The sequence below is a fragment of the Populus trichocarpa genome, chromosome 9, assembly GCF_000002775.5.
Source record: "Populus trichocarpa isolate Nisqually-1 chromosome 9, P.trichocarpa_v4.1, whole genome shotgun sequence".
NCBI classification, from domain to species: domain Eukaryota; kingdom Viridiplantae; phylum Streptophyta; class Magnoliopsida; order Malpighiales; family Salicaceae; genus Populus; species Populus trichocarpa.
In genome coordinates this window covers 683,989-706,715 of record NC_037293.2, presented here as the reverse complement: position 1 = coordinate 706,715, position 22,727 = coordinate 683,989, and the positions used below count along the sequence as shown (strand labels likewise).

At 32.4% G+C, this 22,727-nt stretch overlaps 1 protein-coding gene across 3 annotated transcripts; it reads right to left on the bottom strand.

Annotated features, from left to right (window-relative positions):
- Positions 1–8,622: 8,622 nt before the first annotated feature.
- LOC7463340 (protein argonaute 5) lies at positions 8,623–15,056 on the bottom strand. 3 transcript variants are annotated; one of them, XM_024608257.2, is made up of 22 exons: positions 14,493–15,056; positions 14,122–14,339; positions 13,861–14,010; positions 13,654–13,787; positions 13,424–13,533; positions 13,199–13,302; positions 12,527–12,665; positions 12,316–12,432; positions 12,077–12,187; positions 11,916–11,987; positions 11,438–11,560; positions 11,167–11,332; positions 10,972–11,093; positions 10,751–10,888; positions 10,508–10,650; positions 10,364–10,426; positions 10,221–10,284; positions 9,719–9,854; positions 9,544–9,617; positions 9,314–9,408; positions 9,171–9,202; positions 8,623–9,068 (listed from the first exon to the last, which is right to left on the bottom strand). In XM_024608257.2, the coding sequence occupies exons 1-22, from the start codon at positions 14,934–14,936 to the stop codon at positions 8,914–8,916; spliced, it is 2,910 nt and encodes a 969-aa protein (XP_024464025.1). In that variant the 5' UTR covers positions 14,937–15,056; the 3' UTR covers positions 8,623–8,913. The 3 variants fall into 3 exon arrangements, with proteins under 3 accessions (XP_024464025.1, XP_024464027.1, XP_024464026.1); XM_024608259.2 differs by having other exon boundaries at positions 14,122–14,356; positions 14,493–14,631; XM_024608258.2 differs by having other exon boundaries at positions 14,453–14,591.
- Positions 15,057–22,727: the final 7,671 nt, after the last annotated feature.

Below are 22,727 nucleotides of genomic sequence, written 5' to 3'. Positions count from 1 at the left end.
AGATCAGTAGAGCAATCTTCAATTGCATTCACCTCCCCTTTGATCACCTTGGCTTGTGACATGTAGATACCCATCTTCTTCCCTTTAGCAACAATTAGGGAATTTCTGGAGAGCTTCCATTTACCATCTCCAAAGTAACTGTGATAGCCTTCTTCATCAAGAGTACCTGTAGAGATCAAATGTAGGCGCATATCAGGCACATGCCTAACATCTTTGAGTAGCAACTTGCACCCAGTATTGGTTTCCAACCAAATATCTCCAATGCCCACAACACTAGCCATCCCTTGATTTCCCATCCTAACTTGACCAAAGTCACCAGCTGTGTAGGATGTGTAAAAATCACGTCGGGGTGTAACATGGTAAGAAGCTGCTGAATCTGCAACCCAGGTGGTATCTTGACATGCAAGATTAACACAGCCATCATCACACACAATGGCAACATCACCATCAGATACAACTGCAGCTGTACCATTCTCTTCATTCTTGTCTTCATCTCTACCCTTTTTATCTCTTTTATACTTTCTGCAATCCTTTTGCATATGCCCAGGCTTGTCACAATAATAGCACTTAAAACCCTTCCTTGACTGAGATCTTCCTCTTGGCTTCCATTTGCCTTTTCTATTGCTGGATTCTCCATCTTGCTTGCCGTGAGAGAACCTGCTTTGACTTCTCCCTCGACTTTCTGTAACAAGTGCATGAGACTCGGAAGTGCTTGTCCCTTTCCTCCTCTTCTCTTCATTGAGGATACAATCCTTCACTGTTTTCAAAGTGAGCTTTCCATTCGGAGTATAATTGCTAAGTGACACTACCAAAGTCTCCCAACTATCCGGCAATGAACTCAATAGGATTAATGCTTGCATTTCATCGGCTAACTCAAGGTTCATCAATGACAGCTGATTCAAGAACCCTTGGAAAACATTTATATGCACTGAAGCATCTTCACCATCTCTATACTTCAAATTTACAAGGTCTCTAATTACAAAAACCTTGTTTTGTGCATTCTCCTTGGCAAATGTTTCTTCCAGCATCTTCCAAACTGTATAGCAGTCATGTTCTTGAGAAATGTGATTAATGGACTTAGAAGATACCCATTATCTAACATTAGCGGTAGCCTTTCTATTTAGTCCATTCCATTTTGCATCATCCATATCATCAGGCTTTATTCCTTTACATTCAATCGGCAAAGCCAAATCATTGCAATATAAATGATCCTCCATCATTGTTTTCCATAGAAAATAATTTGAGGAAGTGAGCTTTATCATGCCCGAATCTTCCTTTTCCATTTTAACTGCACAAGAATTCAATCTACACAACCAAATGCTCTGATACCACTTTGTTGGGAAAACTAGGGACAACTAACCGGATCAATTCAGCGGAATACAATTCACAATTCACAAGTCCCAATCCTTTTTCCCTCTTTGTGCAGTAAAAAACAGAATCAAACAATGAACAAATATAATGCAACAATCACACAAATCAACACCAAGATTTTTACGTGGAAAACCCGATGCGGGAAAAACCACGGGACCGGAGTCCACCTAAAAACTTCCACTATCACAAATAATGGGTTCACAATTGTTCTTCCTCAGATTCAACTAAGGGCTACAACATATATATCATCAAGAATAACTTATTCTCGGATTACAACAAGATTAAAGGAGAATTATTTGAGAAAAACTCACAATACTGACAGCCCCGTTTTCTGTCAAAACGGCCAGCTTCCACACCACCAATCTTCGATCCAATCGTCCAGAATGAAGAGGAATGTGTCTAGAAGCTGCTGTCAAAATCTCAGCCCGATCCAACGGTGAACGAACTGGAAATCGAAGAAAGAACGCAGGCTGCTCTGCTGCCTCTTCTTCTTTTCTTTCTCTCGGTTTTCTTCTCCTCTCTTCTGTTTCTCTCTACTGCCTCTACAGTGGCAGTTTCATTTTAAATCAAAGAGGCTGCCAGCTACCTCCTTAATTAATGTGGTGGTCCCCCATCACATGGTGCGGGACCACACAACAGTCTTAATTTCCTTAATGCTTAATTTTCAATTCTTGATGGCTATGTTTTTGCTTTGTACTAAATGGATGGCAACTGGAAGTCTGAGACAACTACCACTCTCTTATGAATGGGAGAGTAGAGGCTTGGTATTCAGTATCAAGAACTCACGAAGCCACTTCCTCATTGTATCAGGGATTGGCACTTGCATCGCGTCTTTGTGATCATTGTTTTATTTATTTATTCATAAAAAAATAATAGAAACGAAATGCATGAATGTATATTTCTTTTCATTTGTTTTTGTCCTGACATTTTTATTGTTTGATTCAAAATATATGTTTCATTCAATCTTTTGCAACATTCGGGGAATGCTTTTTTTCTCTCTCTGAGAGTTAATCTTGCGCCAGAATTGATTTTCCATTTGCTAGACCATATAAATTTATGGTTTACATGAGTTTCAGTTTTGATTTCCGTATGTGGGTTTGCAGTATCTTCAATGGAAGGAATGCAGCATTGGAAAATTGAAATGCAAGAATGGTTGCAACGAGGGATTGAATATGCACATCAGATACCTTTGCTGCTGCTGCCATGTTGCTTTTCACCACCATGTTGCTCTTAACAGGTAATTTTCTACTGCTCTTTCATGTATAATTTATCATCTCAACTGTCTAGCATGTTACAAAAAACACTTGATTGGATTTTTTCATTTTTCCATGTTCATTTAGGCATTCTTATTTATCCTTGTTGTATGAAAAATGGGATTTGAAATTGCTCTTGAAATAATAGGCACACAATTTAATTGTGAGTGTTGGGTATATAGAGGCTGCAAAGCACAATGTACAATAAATTATTGGGTATTGGAATTGAGGCAGAACCCAAAAAGATTAAAGACTCGGTGGCCTTGTAATCCGTGATCTACACTGGCCATTTGGATGACGCGGACATCATTATCTGTATTCCTATCTCCTGTAGACATTACAGTGGATTTTACATCCTATAAAACTTAATTTCATGACAATGGTGATAGTATAATTGTCGCCTTTTCAAGTTTTTAGCATGCCATTCATGTAAATTAATTTTTTTTTCTCAGGATTGCAGTTTAGAATTTGATGTCAAATCTAGGAAAAGACTAGTTTTGAAGTCCAACTGATGCTTTCTTGAAGATATTGAGTGAACAGCATAGGTATTTCGTTCTCCAGTTGCCGTGACTTGAAAAGTTTTAGGAAAGGAACACATCCTCTTCTCTTGAACTGACCTTATGAATAAACAATCTCTCTGTTTTGAATAACCCATGTTTCAATTGCACTGCTGTTTTGCATAAATTGTTAAAAAATTGCAAAATATTTACTCATTTAAAGATTTGATTTTGGAATGATATTTACCTTATCTTTTCTTTTCCTTTTCCATTCGCCTGTTCAAATGTACAAAGTATAATATCATTGTGCTCGCGGGGCTTAGCGCAAGTGGAAAAACTGTTCTTTTTTATTAAGTAATCCCCTGCATTATGGTTTTGTTCCTTGAAAATCTGTGAGCGTGCTTTGACCAATTTTTAGACCAAACTGAAATTAAGTGGTTTGGTGCTGTTTCTAACAAGGGTTGCCTATGAGAAAAATTTATATATACTTTTAAAGAATATTTCACCATAGACAAGTTTCAACCATATATAATAACCATTATATATATGTATAGTAGACATAAAGTAGTTTACCATATTTATGCAAATTGGGAAAGAAGAAATTTACAGCATTTAATAGAAATACAATCACATGTTTTGAATTTTAAGATTACAACCTAAATACCTAAAAAGCAGTATTCAAACCCCATGGTCCTAAATGAAAGGTAACTACATAAATATCTAACAAGGAATATTCAAACTTCCTCCTTAAATGATCAAGATCCACACATGAGGGAACATCAATAACTAGAAGCATCAATGTTGTGTAGTTAGTAGGAGTTATAAAAGAGGTTAAGTGTGTATAGAAAAATAACAGTTCAGAGAGATTTTGCATTTTAATTTGATTTAGTTTCTTCAGTAAAGAAAATTAGATGATATTATTCAGTTTAACGATTTGACATGAACCATGAACACCCTTAGCTTCGAGTTGAGACGCCCTTAATGACTGGGAATATGTTTCAACTTCCAGGAGATCGATAATGAAGTGATTTAATATAGATGGCATGGTTTTCAAAGCTAATTTATTTGCTATCCTGTTGCTTTGATAATGGAAATGAATTACCATTAATTTTATGAGAATAATATTGTTTGTGCATTAAGGATTTTATTCTATTTTTTGTTATATCTGATGCCATCGCCAGCTTCGAGATCTTTCTGTACATCGGGGCACTGTTACCTCAATGGAACCAAACGAGGACACTTTCCTGCTACATTCTGAAACTACTAAGGTGATATTTTTTAACTTGACATTCTCAAATTCAATTCTTGATGAGTTGATCGGTCCTTGCATGAAATAAAAACCTGTACCAAAATTTGCCAGGCATTTGAGGCTGTGCTAATTGCTGAGTTTCTCCAAGACCCATGCTGCTTTTGTGAATTTTCAGTATTTGAATCTGCAATTCAATTAACCTAACCCCACCTTTTTTTTTGTTTTTTTTTTTTTTTGGCTTATTTATGTCCATGACAGATAGGGAAAATGAAGTCTGTACATGTTGTTGATATTCCTGGCCATTCTCGTCTTCGACCCAAACTAGATGAGTTCTTGCCTCAAGCAGCTGGCATGGTGTTTGTTGTTGATGCTTTGGAATTCTTACCCAACTTGAGTGCAGTTTCAGAGTAATTATAAGCTTTAAAATATAATTTTAGATGAAGCAACCGTGTATTGTTGCTCATATATACACCATCGCATTCTCAAATGAAGATATATTGTTTTTCTGATATTTGACGGCTTGCATGTGACAGTTATCTCTATTCTCTATGATATTTTGACTAAGGCAAGTGTTGTCACAAAGAAAGTTCCAGTTCTCATCTGCTGTAACAAGACAGACAAAGTGACAGCACATACAAAGGAATTCATCCGATAGCAGATAGAGAGAGAAATGTGCGTCTTCAATTCTCATTGCTCTTCGTTTTCTTGTTGAATTTAGCAACTTTTTTATTGCATTTCTCTGTGAAGAGTTGGTGGGTGCATAAGGTCAACTAGGCTTTTGTGCTCCTTTACACAATTCAGTGAAGTCATAACTCTTAGGGCTCTCTAGTCATTTGCCGAGGCACCGAGGCCAGAAAAGGTGCCCTCTTTATTGCCTTAAATGCATCTACGGGGAATTGAATATTTAATTGAATAATATTATAAATATAATTTCATTTATAGTGAATTTTATCCAAAATCTAAGGGAAAAAACTAAAGAACAATATAAAAATAGGCTAGTGCATGGCCTAGAAGGGTGGGTCAGCACTGGTCTCATACAAAGAAGCCCAGATAATTGTGATAGGCCGAGTACATATCTGATTTTTTTTATTTTTTTAATAGGTGGATTAAATATCACTATATTTTAAAAAATAAAATAGATGATGCCGTTATTGACTTGTTAAGATTCTGACAAAAAAAATAAACTCATATTCTAATCTTTTTTTTTATATATAATAGAACACCTAAGAAACATACTAAAAATCACATTAAACTCATTTCAAATCACAAAACACCCTTTAAATGGTGATTAAACTCAAAATTAAATAAAATAAAAATATATAATTTAGTTGTGTCAATAAAATGAAATTTTAAAACGTCTCAATGACATGCTCTTTAGATAGATGCACTTTTGATTCTAAGATTAGCTTTTTTTTTTATATAGTCTCTATTTTTTTTTTAATGATATTCTCTCTTCTCTCAAAACTAATAGATTGCTTTGTAAAAAAAAAAAGTTAACTTCTAAACATAAAATCAAAGGGATAAAAAATGTGTAAACATATGTTTTGGACAAAAATGAGCTTTTGCATGCGAAAATAAAAAATGACTTGTTTGTTTTATTAGGTTCTTATTTTATTCTTCTTGTTTTATGAGGTATAAGAAATATCTAGAACTAATATGTAGGTGCTTATCAAAAGATATGTATACTGAACTGGTATACATGAGAATTTCATATAAAGATATCACATGTGCTATGGAAAGGCTTACATAAAGGTCGTGTAAGTGACCCTTAGACTTAAAATCATTAAATTATCTTATATAGGAAGTGGTATATTTTGATCTTGTTACACATTATCTTGGTAAAGATAACAAATGGATAGACATTGGATATAACATGAACTATATGAAAATATTTGAATGATCAAAAGAGGATTCATCATCCTGGATGAATTAAAGAAAATATTCCACATGTTCTCAAATAGTATTAATTGTTAAATCTTTGCGCAATGTGGAATGAGATTTAAAAAGAATTTCAAATCAAATCTTATTCAAATTATTAATGACTTTAATGTTGCGAATAAATATGATTTGATATGGCAGACACACTTCATACTAAAATGTCTAAATCGAAACATTATTAATGAAGAGATAATAATTACACTAGAGACCTTCTCGTCGGTAGCTATGTGAAAATTCATAAGAATTTTGCTTGCTATAAATGCATACTATGATTATGAGATTTGACAAATGGATGTCAAAACTACATTCCTGAATGGAAATCTTCTCGAGGATGTGTAAATGACACAACCTGAAGGTTTTAAATCTAATGAATTTGTCAACAAAGTATGCAAGCTATAAAAATTTATTTATGGACTTAAACAAGCTTCGAAAAGTTGAAATATCCATTTTGATTAGACAATTAAACAATTTGATTTCATCAAAAATATGGATGAATCTTGTGTCTACAAAAAGGATAGTGAGAATGGTGTCATTTTCTTAATCTTATATGTAGATAACATATTACTAATAGGAAATGACATTCTTTTACTTCATTCAGCAAAGATTTAGTTGTCTAAGAATTTTTCCATGAAGAATATAGGAGAAATAATCTATAGAGGGATATTAGATACATAGCCGATTGACTTTAATGCAAGTGGGAGATTGCTAGTTTATATGTCATGTAATCAATCAGTTGGTTACACGTGACACTATTTTATTCATGTAAAACATATTTAATTTTATTAAATAAATGCATTACTTATCTTTAATATTCATTTATATTTAATTTATAAATTTAATGTTTGATAAAGTCTATAAAACAAAAACATTTTGCAAATAAAATTATAAAGATCTTATAATTATAGGACTCCTATTTCATCAAAGTATTGTTCATAAATGTTTCTGGTCAATGCTCTTTTAATACTGAACATTTATTAGAGCCATAAAAACTGGTACAAATTATATATTTTTATTTATGAAATAAAACAGTTGTTCTCATAAGCTGAGATATAAGAGATATCTAAAACTAATATGTAGATACTTGTCATAAAACATGTACACTAAACTGACCTGCATGAGAATTCCATATGGAGATATCACATGTCTATGGAAAGACTCACATGACAGTAGTGTAAGTGATTCTTAGACTTGAAATCACTAAGTTATCTTATATAGGAAGTGTTATGTTTTGATCATGTTACACGTTATTTTGGTAAAGGTAACAAATAGACAGACATTGGATATAACATAAATTATATGAAGGTATTTGAATAATCAATAGAGGATTCATTATCGTGGATGAATTAGAAAAAATATTTTACATGTTGTCAAATAGTATTGATTTTTAAATCCTTGCGCAAGGTGATATGAGATTTGAAAAGAGTTTCAAATCAAATCTTATTTAAATGATCAATGACTATAATATTACGAATAAATATGATTTGACATGACAAATACACTTCATACTAAAATGTCTAAATCAAAATATTATTGATGAAAAGATAATAATTACACTAAAAAATCAGTCATTGAAAGATTAAGTCAAAACATTTATGACTTTTCTAATATTTGAAGGATAATGACACGTTGTTAAATGATGCACTTGATTTTCAAATATAAATTAATCATTATTAAATTGATAATAAATTAAATTATTTGATTTATTTAATTCTATTTATTTAGAATTATAATTTATAATTAAACTAATATATTAGAAACTTAATAGATCACACATATTAAGAATCATTAATCAAAAATTAAACTGGAATAATTAATCAAGTATAATTTAATTAAAAATAATTGTAGAAAATAAACACTAGAATGTATTTAATTCAAGTATTATAATTCTAGTTTTAAAATAATAAGTAAGGAATTGATTGATTAAATTTCTAAAATTATTTTTAAATAATATATTAATATTATTTAAAAATAAATAGATATTTTACTATTTATAAAATTTTTAGAACTCACTATTTATATAAAGTTTTGCTTTTTATTTTGCTTTTTATTTTAGATAGATTGTCTATTAAATAGAAAAATAATAAAAAGATATCACTTTAAACATGCAATTCCTCTCCTCTAAATATAAATTTATAAATATAAAGTTTTTAAAAAAATTCAATGGTAATTCATAATAATTATAGTTAAAAACCAAATAATCTATAGCTTCTAACATTCCAGTTTTTAAAAAATTATTTAAAACAAGAAAAGTTCATATTTTCAATTAAAAAACACTTAAACAAACATCTCCAGATTTTCATAATAAAATGCTAGAAACTCCAAAATATTAACTTAAATTTATTATATCCACTATATATGAATTTAGAGAACTAACATGAACATCCAATACATGGTTTTGAACCTAATGTTAAAAAGCATTGTATGTGGACAAAAGTCAAGTCCAGCCTTGTATTTCACCATTTCTATAAAAAGGAAGAAGGGCCGCGTAGGCGCGTATGACTTTCTTTATGTATCTTTCCGCATCAACTACAGTGATGTATGCTTTGGAAGTTGATTAAACTGCAGAATAGCAGCAAAACTCCACACAAAAGAAAGGCCGACTACATCAACAGTAAAACATCACATCCTTCACATTTTCTTTGATAACCGGAAGAGGACGGAACTCAGCAGTCCCACCAGATGAACCAGCATCTGATGTTTCACCCTCAATGTAATATCGCGCCCTAAAAGCTGCCAAATGAGCATAATATGCGGGAGGCACTGCACATTTTCAAACATGTCAGGTATTAACATTCTGATGGAAAATAACCAAGTTACCAGTAAAAAAAGAAAAAAAGAAGAGAGTGGAGAAAATGGTCTGACCTATGGAAACAGACCGAGTGCATCTTGCATACCTGGAGAGAGAATCAATATCTTATCAGGAAAAAAATAATAATAATTCAAGACGTCCGGATTTTACTACGCAAAACAAACTATATCATCAGGAAGGGGTGCCAAAACATTACGTGTAGCACAAATTGTTAGTGAGGGTTTGTAAACCATCAGAACTGAAGTTGTTTTCATCAAACAACACGTGGTAATGTGTAGGTCTGCTGGTTCCCTGCATGTATAGAGACAGAATAACAAGTGTCTTAATGTTTTTTTAATCAACTTGGATGTCATATCATAACAAGAGCTGCAAGATCACTAATTCATCATTTATTTCAACATGTTGGCTGTTGGCATAATCTCTTACCTGAATTCCAGCATGACTGTTTAGGTAGAAGTCAAACTCTGTAGGGTGGCAAATTTTAGTATCAACAACTGTACCTGAAACAATTCAACATTACGAAAAAAATAACGTTCAGGAAAAAAAATCAGATCCCAACAAAAAGAAAACAAAAGAACTGAGGGGAAGCGAAATTTAAAACCTGGTAAGATATTGCCACTCTTGTCAGTCTGATCACGCCTGTTATGGTCAGCAGGGAAAAAGCGTGTATGATGCCTTTTCTGAACTACTACAAAGGTAACCCGAGGACAATACCCTTCTTCTAGGGAGCCACATGCCTAGAAAGATTTTAAAATGTGCATATCAAAACACAAGCTTTACCATTAACTGAATTCAGGGAAATAAGAAATTGACAAGTTCATAGAAATGGTAGAATCCAATCGATAATCATGCAAGTAGCAAGATTAGCTGGCATAGCTTACTGGCATTGTACCACAACCAGGAACAAACACCACAATCAACAGAAATATGAGAGGTTATGGAAAGTGTGAGCTGCCCAACATGGTTAGCCCTCTCTTTGGACACACCACAGAAAGCACAAACCATTAAATCTAACTTAAACCATCAAGCATTTTAAAACACGTATGGCCAACAGCAGTATCAATAGACCACAGCTATGTTATCCTTAACCAACAACGCAATACCTGTCGTATTGCCTGCATCTCATGCAGCAGAACTTGGCTGAATTGACCTTCACTAACACCATCTCTGTCAAATGAGAAATGAGAAATGGTCTGAGTTGACACAAAAATGCTACAACTCTTCAGTCATCTAATGATATGGTTACCTGTAGAATATAATTCTAAAAGGTTTTTGGCCGGTGGATCTTTTGAAAGCAATTAACAGTTCCCTGCAAATAGAATCAAAATGATGGCAGTTATGAATCTTTCTAAAATATGGCATTGGGGAAGTAGGCGTGTCAATTCCTTACCTGATCATTCCACCATGAACTAAACCCTTCTTTGGATCCTGGTATTTTTTGTAAAGATCCTCGATAATTTCTTCACGGTGAGCCTGTGCAGAGACAAGTCCTCTATACTTGGTTACCTCTGGCCAATCCATAGAAGCAACTACCTGTGCGCCCAAAAAAAAAATAATAATAATAAAAAAAACTATTAAATACATCGAAGAAAATTTAGACATCATAATTAAATGATAGTCCATCTCAACATACTGCTGCAATTGATGGGCCTGCGTCTTCTCCCGCTTGTGGATGGGTTACATCAGCACCAAAAACAATAGTAGGAACATCAGTAAGAAGAGGAATTCTTCTATGAAAAGCATCATTCAATACAGTGTTTCGTCCCCCAGCCTAGAAAGATCCAATTCTTAATTTAATACTTCAAATGACTAGCAGGATGAAGAATAAAAAATTAACAAGGAAAATCAACAAACCTTCACATTAATTTTGAGAGCAACATTTTCCATGTATTGTTTGCTAAGCTTCTTTGCCTGCTGGGGCTGACAGCATTGTGAAACTATTCCTAACTCAGTTTCACAAACACGTTTGATTTTCCCTACAAGAAAGAAAGATCTTAGTTACAAGACAAACAACTGTTGTATGAATTTCAAAGCATAACTGTTACTAACCATAGGATCCGGTGACATCAGGTAGAATAATAATCAGCAGCTGAAGCTGTTTCCCCTTCTGATTTGCAAGTTCTGCAGTGCATTGCTTATGAACATCATGAAGAGCCTTCTCAATTTGCCTAGAATCAGCTGAGCGTATTGGAATAATGGGTTCTGGGTTGAATTCCTAGTATTATATTCAAATCAACTCAAAGAGTCAATCTACCAGAAAAGCAACGAAACTGATGGGTATGGAAATGGCAGAAAAAATGAATGAGGGGCGAAGTCAAACCATTCCTTTGTTATTGCACATATCCATTAACTGCCAACAAAATTCAGATGGCAACTCTCTGTGCACTCTTGTAGAGAAGTTCAAACAGGTCCAGAAATCGATTCTGCCTCCATTCACCATTTTCTGCAAAATCATCATTTCAGAAAGTCATCTAGCCATGAAGATCACTACATTTTTCAAACTACATGCGTGCACGCTCAGGGTACATCAGAAATATACTTTCACAGAGACTCCAAAAGTCCTTAAATACCTGAAGTTATGGTATACAAACATTATGATGCAAGTTGGTTTTTGATTTGGAAGCACATTCACCTTTTTCTATCCTAGAACTACAACTATTTTTTAAGCAGAACAATCATCTTAACCTTCTATGGTGAATGTGGAATGAACAGTGAAAACTGAAACATAAACGCTCAAACTCAAGCTTTCTCATAAACAAGCCTTTTATCACTAACGATCTTGTTAATCATCAATCCACCTTGTCTATCATGTTCCATTGTCCAAAGCGCGGATCCACTCTAGCTTCTCGCCCTGTATCATGATATTTAAGCTGCAAGATCACAGGAAAAAGTGATATTAATGCTGTTAATAATCAATTCATTGGATACACCATGAATCCAAAGCAGAATGAATGATTACCATGGGAGGGGGTAATACTCGAGCATCAACCAATGTGAGTTCTTCTTTCACTTGAATTCCAAATTCATCCCTCACAAGCGCATTCTTACTGTAATCATTTTGCCTTACCATCTACATGAAAAGTATGGAGAGTGTGACTACTTATAAAGCCAAAAATGAGGAAAAAGAAAACATGCATAAAACACAAAAATCAAGATTCGCAATGATGGAAATAAAGATGTCAAGGAGAGATTATTTGCCTGCTTAATATTATTTTCCCTAGCAGAAGGCCGTTGACAGGTTGCTCTTAAAAGGGCTGTGACTTGTCTTTCATTTAGCTTCTTAGTGTATCGTTGTCCTCCAGCAATCTGACAAAGCTGCAATGCAAAGAATAACCAAAATAAGCAAACCTTATCAATAGCCACATCCAGAGGTACAATAATCAAAGGGACCTTATCTAAAATAACAAACCTCCATGGGCAAATAAATAGGTTTTGCATCAGTTCCAGCTTGAAGGGGAGGCAAAGATGTATATTTCAGCCCAATATTGTATCTCTCCAAAAAATACTGATAGACTGACACCTTTGTTTTCTTATCATCCAGAGTAAACCTACAGAAACAAAGCTGGCAGAAAGTTCAGAATGATAGGAGAAAGGATCACAAATATAGTATTATCACATTATTCACACCTAATACCACAAATATGTACAACATTCCTTTTCCTGAGGCTTAGTATTGAGTTCTGCAATTTTTGGTTTTTTACGATTGAGCTAGCTTCAGGATAATTTATAGTAGGTGTGGCCCCAAGAACAAGAACTAAAAAGATACATTAGATAGATACAATAAATCATCCACCAATACAAGAATGGTCAAGTACTTCCAAATACTTGCTTGACGCTTCAGATTTCGAGAGAAGTTAAAAAAGGAAAAAATTATTCTGCAGAAAAAGTTTTACACTTTGTAAATAGAGTTTAATAACACATAGTCAAACATAACCTTACTTGTCTCCCTCATTTTTAAACAATTCTTAGGAACCTCGAAAAATACAAAAAAAAACATATCAACAGTCTACACCATAGAATCTATGAGCTTCAGAATCTTAAGTATACCCACATCCATGTAGTGTGAAGCCAAGAAACTTACATTGTTTTGTTTACTGGTAGATTAGATATGCCAGTAACCTTGTAGCTTTTAGTGTAGTCACTGTAAGTAATTTGTACTTTGATTCCTCTCAAGGCCCTTTTCACCTGAAAATTGCACTCAAAGAAATATACAAGACACTTAAATTTCAAATTGGCAAAAGAGAAAGCATGTGGGTATATTCACATGAATGATCTTGGGCTGTGCATAATAGCAAGCGAAAGTTACCTTAACACGCTCCTGATCAGAAAGAGGCCTTGATAAGTCTCTAAAATTAAAGTACTTCGCTACAAACTCAGTTACCAAAATTGGCTCATAAAAGGATCTGGCCGACACATCTACAACATGAAAATAAGATGTTAAAGGGGAGAAATTCTCAACAGATTTACATTTAAAACAGCAAGTATCAATGCATAAATTTTGGATAATCAAAATAACTATAAGAAGAGAAGCTGTACCAATATTGAAAGATAGTCCCATTTGGGTTGGCCGAAGACTTTGATAATACCCCCTCCAATATTCTATTCCATCACCGAGATCGCCTTTTGGACCCAAATCAGGTGAGAAAAACGATCGCCCAACAGTAATGTACCTAGTCAAACACAAGCAAAGGTAAGGGGAAAAGAAAAGGAAGTTTACATTTCTAAGCAATTAAGTTGAATTACTTCTCTGATGGTGATGCTCTGAGAACAATGTCAAGGATTTGTATGGTTTCCTGTGGAGCATCCGCTTGTCTACCACTAAGGAACTCCTTCAAATGATACATATCAACTTTGGATGCATATTTGATGGCCACCTTAAATTGACGTTCCTTTCTGCGCATCAACCAATGGCATGAGCAAGTTAAAACAAATTCAGTAATCATAATTTTTTTCAAACAGCCAATACATACAAAAATCACATAGGCATAACAGAACAGGAATTACTTGACAGAACTGGATGAACTGGCAGGATCACCCCTCTCAGCCAACTTCACAACAAACTCCTTTGCTTCAAAAGGCAATGCCCCAGCAGTGTATAGACTTTTCCTGCCATCATAAGCTGGCATCCGGTTGCCCAGATGAGACTCACGGTAAGAACGAACAAGTTGAGATATTACATCTCTATTGACTTTCTTTGATGTAATTTCAGGAGTTATTGCCACCTAATCCAAAAACCCGGCTATTCATCAAAATCATAACATTTTTAACCATAAAAGACTGAACGTTGAGACTTATAACTAACCAACAGAAAACTAAGATGTTGGTTAAAACGTACGTTCATGTAAATACGTAGTCAAAGAGAGAGCATTACGTACATCGTAGTGAAAGAGATCTCTATCAGAAACCTCAACTACAAAATGATTCGCTCTAATCACACATTTCTTCCCTATCTTTCCATAATCTGGTCGTCGCGGAGGCACTATCGCCTTTGAAGAGACAGGCACCAGCCCTCCCAATGTCAACTTCTTTGCGGTCTCTTGACTCAGCTCCCCGACTGAAGAGGAACTCGAAGCCGCCGCCGCTGTATAAGCCGCTTGAGGAGTTGGTTTTGCCGAAGGACCTGCGGTTGCGGAGAGGTAGCCGGGTGCCGCCGAGGTAGGAGCACGAACTGGAGTTGGAGACGGAGCAGGAGTGGAGACGCCTCTTCCACCACGGCCACGGCCTCCACCACCACCACCGCGCTGAAATGAAGGTGACGGAGCGGATGAGTCCTGGTCACGACGAGTTTCGGATCGTCGGCCGCCACCACGGCGAGACATTGCTGCTTAGCTTCTTAGAGAGAGATATGGTGAGGGGAGGGAGGGAGGGAGTAGAGGAGAGTGTCTGTCTTGCACAAAAAGTAACGAGAGTGGAAAACGGAGGAGTGTGCTGGTGCTGGTGCGTGTGATTGAACTGTTATGCCCTCGTTTTATAGGTGTATATTCAGATGTGCCCCTGCTTAGGAAACCTGTAACCACGGTTTATAATTTTTAGAATTGTCTTGTAACAAAATAGACACATGCAGAGAATACATATCTGAATGTGTACTTAATTAGTAGCTAGCTAGCAACTGTAGTTTTACGGTGAAAAGTCAGGATGCCCTGTGCTTGTTAAGTATATTGCTATTTTTACATGTTTCCATCCAAAAATTTCTTTTTTAAAATTGTCATGGATTTATTTTATTTCTTCCAATAAATATTTTTATGTCTGGTCTTAAAATACTAGCCAAATCTAATGGTCTGTTTAAGAGTGTATTTATAATTATTTTTTAAAATATTTGTTATACCAAAATACATCAGCGTAGTTTTTGTTAATATACATATCTGAAATATTTGTTATACTATGTTTTCCTAGGTAGTGAAGAACCTTATTATTATTTTTTTTCAAGTTGTTTGTCTGGATAAATTAAGTTTGAAAATATAAAAAATTATCACAAAAATGAAGGATTGAAATATAAAAAAATAAAGAAAAAAAACATGATAATCTCGTATTTTCAAGCATTTTTTATTCTGGTACAAGAATTCAGTTTGTTTATTCAGAAAGCGGAGAGAGATGGTGATCTAGAAACAGAGAAAATCGTCAATCAGGTTACTTTCCGGCAAACGTCAGAGAGAAGGGAAAAAAAAAAAAGGAGTTAAAGAACACAGACATCACATCGTCAGCATTGACAGAATGGTGGTGCCGCTAAAGATACAGGCGGCTGGTCCAGAGAAAAGTGAAGTCATCATTGATTGTTCCGAGGTTTGTTTAGGACTATAATTTCTGTGGACCCTGAAAATTGAGGGGACCCCACGTTTACAAAGAGGGGAGACCTGAGACAAACCAAGGAAAGAGCGGGAACTCAGAAATAAAAAATAGGGCAACTTCACTTTTATCCTTTTAAGTTTTAAATGTTAACACTTTTACACCTTCACCATATGATCTTGCAATGTAGGCAAAAATACAGCCTACCAATTAAGAAAGTGCAAAAACAGGGGTATTAATTAAGAAACTATTCAATGTTGTGATGCCGAGATAAAAGTTAGATTTTATTGTTCTAATTTTAAAATATTTTCTAGGAATATTTTAATAAGCCTTGAGATCAGAATAAATATCACTTTAAGAAGAAGAGATTGCTTTTCCTTTAAAACATATCATATTAAATCATTTATAACTTTCCTTCACGATATGCTTTGAAAGAAAAACAATTTCCTTTTAAAGTGACATTTATTTATTTATTTATTTCAAGCACTAATCAAATACCATTTTAAATAAAAAGCAGCTATGTATTCTCTTCCCCTTACATTTACTAACCAATTATAATCTTTATTTTTAAGAAAAATTACAGAAGAAGTTTTGGATGATTTGGACGTGTTTGTTGGGTTGAATTGGATGACATATACATTTTGTTGCAAAGAAGGAAGGGAAAAACAAGGTTCCAGTTCAACAACATCTCCCCGGTTACTTTAAGAGGAGGAGTTAAAGAATCCTCTCTCATTTCTAGCTATTATCCGTACAGATTGAAAAACAAAATTCATGCATGGGAAAAAGGACAATTCCAAGTAAAGCATCAATCCTCCACTATCAACTGCTTCAATTTGCTGGCTAGCATGAGAGAGTTTACACATGTTTGATTTTGTGTTTCTAAAATGTTTTTAAAATAATTAAAAAAATTTATTATTTTCTTTGTTTTAAATTAATATTTTTTTGATGTTTTTAGATTATTTTGATGTGCGATATTAAAAATAATTTTTTAAAAATAAAAAAATATTATTTTAATATATTTTTGAGTAAAAAAATACTTTAAAAAACAACCATAACTTTAATCACAAATAGGTTTTTTTGAATTGCTTGGTTCACAACTTTGCCTTAAAAATCTTTTTTATTTTTATTATTATTATTCTATCTTCGAAACCGCGCCAAGCAAGTAGGAAGATGCTAAAGAGATAGAAGAACACGACGGAAAGGGACCAAAGCATCGTCACATCCGAGGACTGAAAATATGTGGTCCCTGTTATTTCTTGGTTACTTAACATTTAAGCCTCCTCTCTTCCTCCCCTCCCCTGTTTTCATATTTTTTGCACTATCAGTTTCCGTGCAAAGAGTTAGACATTTCCATTTGAAGGCGGGAATGTTATTTCTTGGTTACTTAACGATTAAGCCTCAAACCCACCAATGCAAGTTAAGAGCTAAACATTTCGATTTTAAGACAAGAACGCAATCTTGGATCACATGCGATTCTTTGTTCAAATAAAGATATCATTAAACAAGAAGGGAATAAAGAGAAGAATCAATGTTGTTTTTTGGTCACTTTAAGCCTCACTTGCCAATGCAAAAGGTAGACATCTTCTTTTTAAGATAAGAATACATCGTGAATCTATAAAATGGTGGATTAATTCTTTTTACATGGATGGACTGACTTACAATCAACTCGAAAGTGGAAAATTCACTGCAATTTGCAAGCAAATGAAATGTGAACGAGAAAATAAAATTTTGTCCTTTATAGAGAGACTTGTCAAGTCGTGAATGATATGATTGAGGAATAAACCTCACATCAATCGAGTGATTAATAGCTTGATAATTGTTATTTTTTAAATTATTTTTTATTTAAAAATATATTAAAATAATTATTTTTTATTTTTTAAATTTTATTTTTAACATTAATATATCAAAAAAATTCATTTTTTTTTCAAATCCCTTTCCATAAAATTTCAATTCAAAAGATTTTAGAATGACATCAATTATTAAATGAGTTTTTAAGCTAAGCCATTACATGTTTAAGTTGAAAACTTAAATTATTTAATGAAATTTTGAAATGGGTTTTATACTGATTCTAAAAAAAAATTAAAAATAATTTTATATTAATTACAGTGAGGATGATATTAAGTGCCCGTTTATTTATACGGTAGTTTTTACTTTTAAAATAATATTTAATTATGATAAAACACATTTCACTGTTGACATGAAACCCCCATAAAATTTAAAATAAATTACAAGTTTATAAAAAATAGCTCTCAGCTGCTTTTTCTAAACCTACGAATAATAAAAAGTAAAATTCTACTATTCACGTGATAGTGTATTTCTTTCCTTTCGACCAGGGTCAGAATCTATATCTTTTAGGCTAGAGTTTGAGGGAAGACAAGGAAAAAGCAGAAGTGGAAATTAAAAAAGAAAAAAAAAACACTTTCGGTGGATAAAAAAGGGATCTGCACTTGTTTCCTGATCGTGATTCTATGACTCTATTCGGGTACATCCGGCTAAAGATCAAAGTTATTGGTTAACTTGTGAGCTCAAATGTCAATTTCAATTGTGATTTAAAAAAAAAAACACTGAGAAAACAATATCATTTTAGGTTTTTTAAAAATAAATTTAAAATAGTATTATTTTAATAAAATAAGATCAGTTTAAAGTAAATCTAAAAACAAAACATAACATAACAAGAGAGAAATTATCTCAAATTGTGGAATTAGTGCTCGTTTATTTTAGCGGTATATTATATTTTAAATTGCTGTTAAAAAAAAAACAAAACCAAAATGATGCTTTTGATTTTAAAACATCACGCCCAAACAAACGGCTTTTTAATATACACAAGAAAGGATGATTTCAAGCAAAGTATTATATTCCCCACCCCTTTATTATGAGTACATATAACTTATATTTCAAATATGGCAAGAAAGAAATCATAATAAATAAACAAACCTACTTAAATTGCATTTTTATACATTGCATGTATTACACGATTACTCGCGTACAATGTGGGCCAAGTTATATTTTTTAATGTATTAAAAAATATTTAAGTGATGATAGTGTTTTTTAAAAAATAAAAAAAAATCTAGGGCTCGGATTGTTGATTTAAATAAGTTCAATAATTTTAGTTAATTTAATAGTATGATTAAAAAAATAAATAAAAATTAAAAAAACCAAACAAAAAAAGTCAATGACTAATAAAAACATAAATGCTTGCTAGTATTATGAAAAAATACAATCTAAATCTAAATATTTTTAAAATATCTCAAATATCTTATTTAATAATAGAGCAAAAACTGAATGAAAACAAGATAACCTTGTATAGAAGACAATGAAAGAAATTTGAAGTTCAATTACCAGCAAAACAAATTCACGGCTTAGTCCTGAGATCGGGATAACTCTACACAGAAAAAATTACATAAAAAATAGAGGTTAACTCTCAAGCAAACTAAATGATTAAAGACAAACATGAAAAAAAAATCAATTTGAAAAAACATCTAAAAAAGATTTGTGCCAACTCGACCTAACTAACTTGTGACTTAGGATGAGAGATCAGGATAATCCCACATTAAAAAAAAAAACACGAAGCTTAATGCCCAATAACCTAATATCAAATGCTGAAATTAAAAATAATCAATTTTAAAAAAGAAATTAAAAAAAGACAAGTTAAATTGGACAACTCTTCGAAACTAAAATCTTTAATCATCCAAGATAAAAAAAAAAACAAATAGGAATAAAAACAATAAGGACAAAATTTGTTATAGAAACAAAATGAAAGAAAATAATGAGGGACTAAATTGAAAAATAAAATAAATCAAAAAAATAATAAAAATATAGCAATCAAAAGAATGATAACTAAACTAGATACAAAAATTAGATGAAATTAAATGTTAAGGGACAAAATTTTAAAAAACATAACTCAAGAAAATAATAATAATAAATAACAATTAAGAGAATGAGGATCAAATTTGATAAAAAAATTAAATGAAATAAAACGATGAGGGATGGAATAAAAAAAATCAACTTAAAAAATCATTAAAAGCAAAATAAATAGCAATCAAAAGAATGATGACTAAAATTGATACAAATAAAAATTAATAGAACACATTTGATTTTTGGAAGGGCGACATGAAACCCAAGGCGAGGAGAGAGAAACGAGGGAGGAAAAAATATTTACTAGAGTCCAACTACTACTTCACCGTGCACATGAGCTTAACTACTAGGAAGAGAACGTTGCAACACTTCTAACACTGTTATGGAAGATGATGTTTGATCATTAGAGGACCACACATGCCATCTAAAAAGCATGGGCACCTACAACTTATTAGTTTTTTTTTTAAAACTAAATTGCTTATAACTAGAAAAATCACAATGAAAATACAAAACATTCCTTGGACATCAACTTTTTTTTTTTTTTTGCTTTTAAGCATAATTTAGTTTTTATATTGTGCAATCAAAGTGGTAAAAAACCAGAAAGCCCTTGAATCCAATTTTTTTATTTTATTTTAATGATATTTAAGTCATTTTAATGTGTATTTAAAATATAAAAAGACCAAGTTTAATCAATATAATACTAATTCATAGATTATATAGAAAAGACTTATTTATCTTTAATAATTAAATAATAATTTTGTTAAAAAAAACAAAAAAAGTCATTTCATTGATTTAATTCATGGTGAATTATAATTCTTTGAAGTGTTGTTACACTTGGACTCGAGAGAGCAACTTGATAAGACTTAATATATATATATATATATATATATATATATATTTTGAAATTTAAACCTTATATAATAAAAAAATATTTTAATAATATCTATTGTCAAATATTTTTTTATTTATAATTATAATAGCTGTAATGATAACCATCGTATAAATAAAAGCTATAAGTTTTACAAATGAATTTTGAAATGTTCGGAAATATGTTAGTGGTTCAAATATTTTTGCTTAAAAATATATTAAAATAATATTATTTTATTTTTTTAAAAATATTTTTAACATCAATGTATTAAAATAATATAAAAATATATAAAAAATATATTTTTAATCATATTTCCAAAGAATACCTTTAATTTGTTACTGGTCAGTCAGCCGGCGGAGATGACTACTCTCATTTTGCTGGACCAGAGTGCTTACTACTATTTCATATATATGTTTATGATAGGACTCGCGTAGGTTGTTTGGTGGTGGACATGACCAGAAGACAAAAAAGTCAGCAGCTTATTTGCCTCCCAAGGATGTTGACAAGAACTGGAAATTAAATAACAATTACTTTAGTTTTGGACACTAGCCATAATCAATCATCAATATCAACATCAATCAATGAACGAGAGTGCTTCCATTCAGCAGAGATTTTTTTTTTTTCACTGTAAAAATTAAAAATTGATAAAATATTTGGGAAATAACAAGTTTCAAGTCAATGAACGTGGAGGACAGGGGGACAAAGACATTTAAAAAATGGTAACAAGGTTGCCAAATGCATAAACAAGAGTTAACATGAAAAGGAAAATTGATCAAAGCAGCAGAACTCGGCAATTTCTGGGCGAGTCGTGGCATAAGCGACTCATGGGTTGTGAGTAACATATGACATAAGCAATCAGATGTTTTATTTCTGTAATTATTTTTGAACTGTGGTATTTTATTGATTTTTTATTTTTACTGTACTAATGTTAAAAAAACTCACACTCAGCAGCTGGATAATTTTTGGGTTTTTTTTTTTTTTTTAACTATTCTAACATAATTTGGTAAAACTTTTGAGAAAATGATAAAGATTAAAAAATATTTGATAAATAACACATTTTAAACATAACCATCTTTGGAATAACAATTGCTTAGTCAGAAAGTAAAAATACATGTGATACAATCAAAATAAGATCAGATTCAGATTTTAACATAAAATTTTTTATAGTTCAGTTTTATGCTATTGAGCATAGTTGAAAGTTATACTCAATAGCGTAGAATTGAACAATATAGAATTTTACGTCAAAATCCAAATTTGATATTACTTGAATCGTTTCAACATGTCTCATTCAAGCTAATTAACATGAACAAAAATCAACCTAAGATTTTATGAAAATACAATGGGCAAGAAGTGAAATTCATGATCCAATGGTCAATAAAGAGTGGGGGGAGATATAATGATGTGGCATGAGAGAGAAATAGTGGAAGAAAAAAAAGGAAAAGAAAGAACAGGTCACCGAGATTCTATTTTTAACACACACTTAGTATCATTAAAAAAATCTCGACAAGATGATTCTAACCACACCAAGAAAGATCACCAAACAAGATCGTAATTGGTTAGAGATTTTGTTTGATGTCGATTTGGGATAAAAACACTTTAGGGTTTTGTTAACCTCAAACAAAATCACTAACCAATTACAATCTCATTTGGTGGTCTTTCAAAGTATAATTATAATTGTTTCGTCAAGATCTTTTTAATAATACCGGGTGTGTAAAAACAGAGCCCTAGTGTGTCTATAATGACCCATTATTTCTTTCCCTTCTTTTTCTTCTCTTATTTCTCTCCCCTACTACATCAGCTTATACCTCCCTCTCTCTTTTTACCATTAAATATTGAGTCTCATCTATTGGCTATTAAATCTTTCTAGTCTAAAAAGAATAAATTCCCACCATTTTGCCTTATTCTTGGTCTATATTGGTTTTGGTTAAAAAAATTAGTATAAATAAAGGTTGAAATGGAGATGTTTTGGACACCTTGTAGTAGTTCTCTAGCATTCTTGTATTATTTTTTCCAACTTCTTTTGCCATTTCCCCTCTAGTCCTTGTAAGGAGTTTTTGAGTTTCTTTATCCATTTGGTTTGTAAATCTTCAAAGGAAATGTATTT